General features: G+C 34.5%; 1 protein-coding gene across 4 annotated transcripts in view; it reads right to left on the bottom strand.

Annotated features, from left to right (window-relative positions):
- Positions 1 to 5,507, bottom strand: part of LOC107747514 (epidermal growth factor receptor-like) — a 53,864-nt gene that overhangs the window by 17,532 nt on the left and 30,825 nt on the right. For all 4 annotated transcript variants that reach the window (XM_016562050.1, XM_016562052.1, XM_016562051.1 and 1 more), the window contains exons 2-9: positions 4,664 to 4,815; positions 4,262 to 4,448; positions 3,879 to 4,013; positions 3,713 to 3,781; positions 2,474 to 2,592; positions 1,938 to 2,079; positions 853 to 969; positions 386 to 512 (exon numbers count right to left, since the gene is read on the bottom strand). In XM_016562050.1, coding sequence (XP_016417536.1) covers positions 386 to 512; positions 853 to 969; positions 1,938 to 2,079; positions 2,474 to 2,592; positions 3,713 to 3,781; positions 3,879 to 4,013; positions 4,262 to 4,448; positions 4,664 to 4,815 — 1,048 coding nt within the window. The remainder of the gene's footprint in view (positions 1 to 385; positions 513 to 852; positions 970 to 1,937; positions 2,080 to 2,473; positions 2,593 to 3,712; positions 3,782 to 3,878; positions 4,014 to 4,261; positions 4,449 to 4,663; positions 4,816 to 5,507) is intronic.

The raw sequence follows: 5,507 nt of genomic DNA, 5'->3' as shown, positions 1-5,507 counted from the left end.
AAAAATCTAAATATTTAGAAAATCGCCTTTAAAGTTGTCCAATTGAAGTTCTTAGCAATGATATTACTAATCAAAAATTAAGTTTTGATATATTTACGGTAGGAAATTTACAAAATATCTTCATGGAACATGATCTTTACTTAATATCCTAATGATTTTTGGCATAAAAGAAAAATCGATAATTTTGACCCATACAATGTTTTTTTGGCTATTGCTAAAAATATACCCAGGCGACTTAAGACTGGTTTTGTGGTCCAGGGTCACATATAAATAATTCAAAAATGGAACATATTCACAGTATAATTGTCTTTAAGCAACATGGAATGGTACTAAGCAATGTGTAATCGATTCTTGGTTATCAGAGAATGTGAAACATCCTTCTCACCCATTAAATGTTGTGGTGAGAATTGCAACACCTCCGCTGATTTTTGTGCAGTTCTCAAAGGAATCAATGTTGCTGGCATTGATTGACAGGACATTGGCCAGAGGCCCCATTCCCAGCCCATTGCAAACTAGAGGGATGGTAGCAAACATATTAAATATTAACTGCAACTTCTTTCTTAAGTAAAGAATTAGCCGTGAAGACAATAATAAATTCAAAACTTATGCTACCAGTAAAAAGTTTAGACACACTTGACTGATCTTAAAAACCTTTAGTGCAAACCTTAAATGACATTACTTTTGTAAACACTAAACTAAAACTAAAATGTGTGTTTCTCAACTATCCTGAAAAGAAAGGCAAACATAAATAAAAAAAACACACATTTTTAATATATATTAAAAATGATTTCCAGTAATATTCAAATGGATGGGGTGGAATAATGAATAAATACACAGCAGTCTCAACTGTACCTTTTGGACACAGGCCATCACACTTCTTACATTTCCGAACTCCACCCTCATCCACTTCATAGGTGCCAGGGCTGCATGTTCTTACACATGCCCCATGGTCTGTCACGACATAGTTGTCTGAGAAAAAAACAACATCAAACAAGCAGTCACTCCAGACAGAATCATTAACCACAACCAACCAGAGCTGATGTATGCATCAAATCATTCTGTCATGGTTATCCTGCTTTCTGAGATGTTATTCAGAAACCAAAGTTGAGCAACAGTTGAAGACTATAATGGAACTGGAATGTGTTATTTATATTTTAACCCTGGTTGCCTAAAATATTAATCTTCAGAATGCAAGAATTCAAGACTTAAAGGGGTCATATGATGTTGCTAAAAAGAACATTATTTGGTGTAATGAAATGTCTTTATGCGGTTCAAGGTAAAAAAACCCACATTATTTTCCACATACTTGCCACATCGTGACGTAGACATGTGGGTGCGTGTTAGAACGAGCCGTTTTAGGTAGGTGTGGTTGACTCTTAACTTTTATAAAGAACATCTCTTTGGATTTGAGACTTTAGTCTTTGCAACTTTACAGATCTTCTTTATGCACCAAGAGCTTGTAACACTCCAAAGAGAAAGGAAAAATTGAAATCGCATCATATGACGCCTTTAAAGAGATAGTTCACCCCAAAATGAAAAAAAATTGCCATTATTTACTCACCCTCATGTTGTTCCAAACCTGAGTTTATTTCTTCTGTTGAACACAACAGAACATATTTTGAAGGATGCTGGTAACCAAACAGTTGTTGGTAGCTATTGACTTCCAAAGAAAGGAAAAAAAAAATACTATGGAAATCAATGGCTACCAATAACTGTTTGGTTATCAACATTCTTTAAAATATCTGTATTTTGTGTTCAACAGAAAATTAGAAGAAAGGTTTGGAACAACATGAGGGTGAGTAAATGATGACAAAATTTTCATTTCGAGGTGAACTACCTTTCTAACAGCTTGGATTCGCATAAAAGATGTAATAAGAATCTGGTTGTGTGTTCAAGTAGAAAGACAAAATGAGGAATCGCATCTTGACTGGCCTTACGTGGGCATATCTTGATGCACGTTGCCCCAAAGCTGTACTTCCCATCAGGGTTGGGAGCGAGCTGGTGGGTGTTGGGGTCGTAGAGCATGAGCCGTGGACATGCGTCCTTACATGTCCCCTCATCCTGGAAGTCCTTACAGGCCTACAGAGCACACAAACAACATTTCCCATGAGCGCACTAGTCTGAAAGTATTTTCATTGCCCTTGAGGTTTTTTTACTGCACTTCATTGGTAATGAATGTTTCACTGTAATACTGCAGACATGCCTTGTACTGTTATTTAATCAAAATAAATAAGTATAAGTGTTATAGTTTTTAACACATTCAAGCTGCTGTGAATTTCTCACATTTTGAGTCATATTGCTGTCATTATTCACCCTGAACTAGTTCAGTTCATAATCATCTCTAAATGATACTTCTACAGTTACAGGTGACTTCACTAACTGCATTTAAGCTTGCTATTTATAGCATTCAGTCTGTATTGAAAGATGAATGAGCAAACAAGTGAATGGTTATCTGTATACGTGTGGTTCTCACCAAGCAGTCGGTTGGTTTGGGTCCAGTGCAGCCAGCAGCACAATGTTCATTACAGCAGTCAATGGGTTTGGGTCCCTTACACCTCCCTGAACACTGCTCCGCACAGATCACCTTAGTCACTAGATACAGAGCGAGAAGAAACCTCACAGATCCTAAAAGTACTATCTGCGTTCGCTTGAGCACAGCAACAACAATTCAATATTCTTCTGAAGAGTTTTCAAAACATTCCTCCAGGGGTCAAGTAGTGCTTTTTCAGCAGTTGTGAAATATGAGCCAAGGATCAACTAAACAAACTTAAGAGGCACATTAAAAACTACTCATACAGTAATGCAGAAATCCCAAATTGTTACTCCAGTGCATTTTGCAGTGGGACTATGCATTACTATCCCAGGGTTAAATGTGGCCAGTATGAGAATAGTATGAATTGTGAAAAAAAAAAACACAAAACACCCCAGATAACCTAGGTTTATGTTAACACAGGGTTACATATTAAACTGGATAAAAAATTTCAAGTGTGAATGCCACAAATCATTTTCAGTCACTAAAACATTCTAAAACTCTTTCTTATTTTTTCGTATTTTTTAAATGTTTCTATATAGTACATACCATTCAAAATATTAGGTGTTTAATAAAAAAAAAAAGATCAAAATTGATCAAAGGATTTATAAAGATTTATATATTAAATAAATGCTATTCTTTTGAACTTTCTATTCATCAAATAGAAAAAAAATCCTGAAAAAAGCATGTTTTACACAAAAATATTAAGCAGAACAACAGTTTTTAATTTTGATAATAATACGAAAATGTTTCTTGAGCACCAAATTATTACAATAGAATGATTTCTGAAGGATCACGTGACACTAAAGCCTTGAGTAATGGCTGCTAAAAATTCAGCTTTGCCATCACAGGAAGAAATACAATTTAAAAATATATGAAAATAGAAAACAGTTATTTTAAGTAGTAATAGTATATCACATTATTACAGTTTTTACTATATTTTTGATCAAATAAATGCAGCCTTGGTGAGCATAAGAGAGTTCAGCTCTAACCTTCTGAACAGTAGTGTACTGTATACAGTATGTTGTTTCCAGTCACTAACTGTTGAAAGATTTTTAATGTTTTATTTTCATTATATTTTTATGAAACAATTCTAAATAGTATGTTGTCACTAATTCAGTAAGATTTAAAATGTAAAAAAAAAAATGGATTTAATCACTTAATAAGTTGAAGACCACTTACTTTTTTGGCAGTTTTTGGGGCCAGGGCCCCAACAGGAACCATTGTAACAGCTTGGATCACACTTCTTACCTGTGGGAGGTAAAGTAGAACTTTCTTATTCAAAATGCAAAATGAATTAGTACCATTTAATATATATGTATAAAAAACAGACTCCTGAAGGACATACATTGTCTTGCTAAGCTTGGTTCTGGCTCTTTGATTTTAGGCTGACTCTTCATGTTCAGAATGTCAATCCACTGGATGGTCTCCACGTTACATAAATGATTGTTACTGGCAAATTTGATTCCACCCTTCAGTATTTCTAGGAATGGAAAACAACAATGTTTGAACAATGCTTTCACATATGACAAACCTCACATTTGAAATGCAGGTCTATTAATATTTTCCAAATCTAACTTCAAGAGCTGGGCATGGGAATTAATGAATATTATTCCCTTTAAAAAACAAATATGCAAAAGATATGAATACAGGTCAGTTAGGAGCTTTCGTTATTCCCATTTAGCCGGAAAAACAAACGCACACAAATAACCGTTTTATATAACCACATACCAGTTAAGCTAGTCAGTGGTAACTGGTTCACGCCTTGTCCGATGCTGTTGTTGGAGTTCAGGAGGACAGCCAGAGCATATTTGTCTTCATAAAGAGAGTGGCCACGGATGATGCGCAGGTTCTCAAGGGGGATGCTGGGGGCTGAGTTGATCCCAATAAGAACATAGCCGCCAACTTCTTGGATGCTCTAAAAATCAGGAGCAACAACACAAAATACCATTAAACACAAAACTCACTAAGCCTACAACACTAAAACGTTGTTTGGAATAACATATAGTTTCGATTTTAAACATCTGTCATGAAATACAAACTAGCAACATGCTAAAAACATGTACACACGTGTACACTAAGGTAACAGTGAAATAGCATTGATCATAATGTTTGTAAATGGATATATCATACCCTGAGAAACGACAAGTCATGTTTTTCTGTCATATATGTGATTTCCAGGTTTTCCAGAACCACGGTGCAGTTGCTGTACATTTTTACCAGAATCTGATAATGGTCATCCACTGTTCCCAGAAGAGCCAGTTTGTTGTTCGCTCCCTGACACACTTAAAACACAGAGAGAAAGAAAGCACAATTAAATCCATCTGTGGGGAAAAGTACAATAACGGCCAAACCGACAGAAGCAAAAATGTTATTTGGTTGTACTTAAGTTTTCAGTATTTTTGCTATTTGTTTAGCCATTAAACCTCCCAACCAACATACCTTTAGACATACTTTTGAACACAATAAAATCATTTTTATTCATTCAATAATAAAGACGTGGGAAAGAAAATAATAATTTTATTCAGCAAGGATGCATTGAATTAAAGACTTTTTAAATATGTTACAAAAGATTTCTATTTCAAATAAATGTGTTTTGTACATTCTATTCATTAAAGAATCCTTAAATTCTTAAAAGATAGAATATCTTTATAAAAACATTAGAAGGCAACCTCATAAAAAAATCTAAATCATGCTTTCCACATAAATATTAAGCAGCACAAGCATTTCCAGCACTGATAATTAGAAGTGATAATTCACTATATGTGATCCTGGACCACAAAACCAGTCATAAGGGTACATTTTTCAAAATTGAGATTTATATATCATCTGAAAGCTGAATAAATAAGCTTTCCATTGATGTATGGTTTGTTATGATAGGACGATATTTGGTCGAGATACAACTATTTGAAAATCTGGAATCTGAGGGTGCAAAAAAATCTAAATATTGAGAAAATAGTCCTTAGCAATGCATATT

The sequence above is a fragment of the Sinocyclocheilus rhinocerous genome, unplaced genomic scaffold (genome assembly GCF_001515625.1).
Source record: "Sinocyclocheilus rhinocerous isolate Xijiao unplaced genomic scaffold, SAMN03320098_v1.1 scaffold48, whole genome shotgun sequence".
NCBI lineage: Eukaryota > Metazoa > Chordata > Actinopteri > Cypriniformes > Cyprinidae > Sinocyclocheilus > Sinocyclocheilus rhinocerous.
This window is presented reverse-complemented; position numbering and strand designations above follow the sequence as displayed.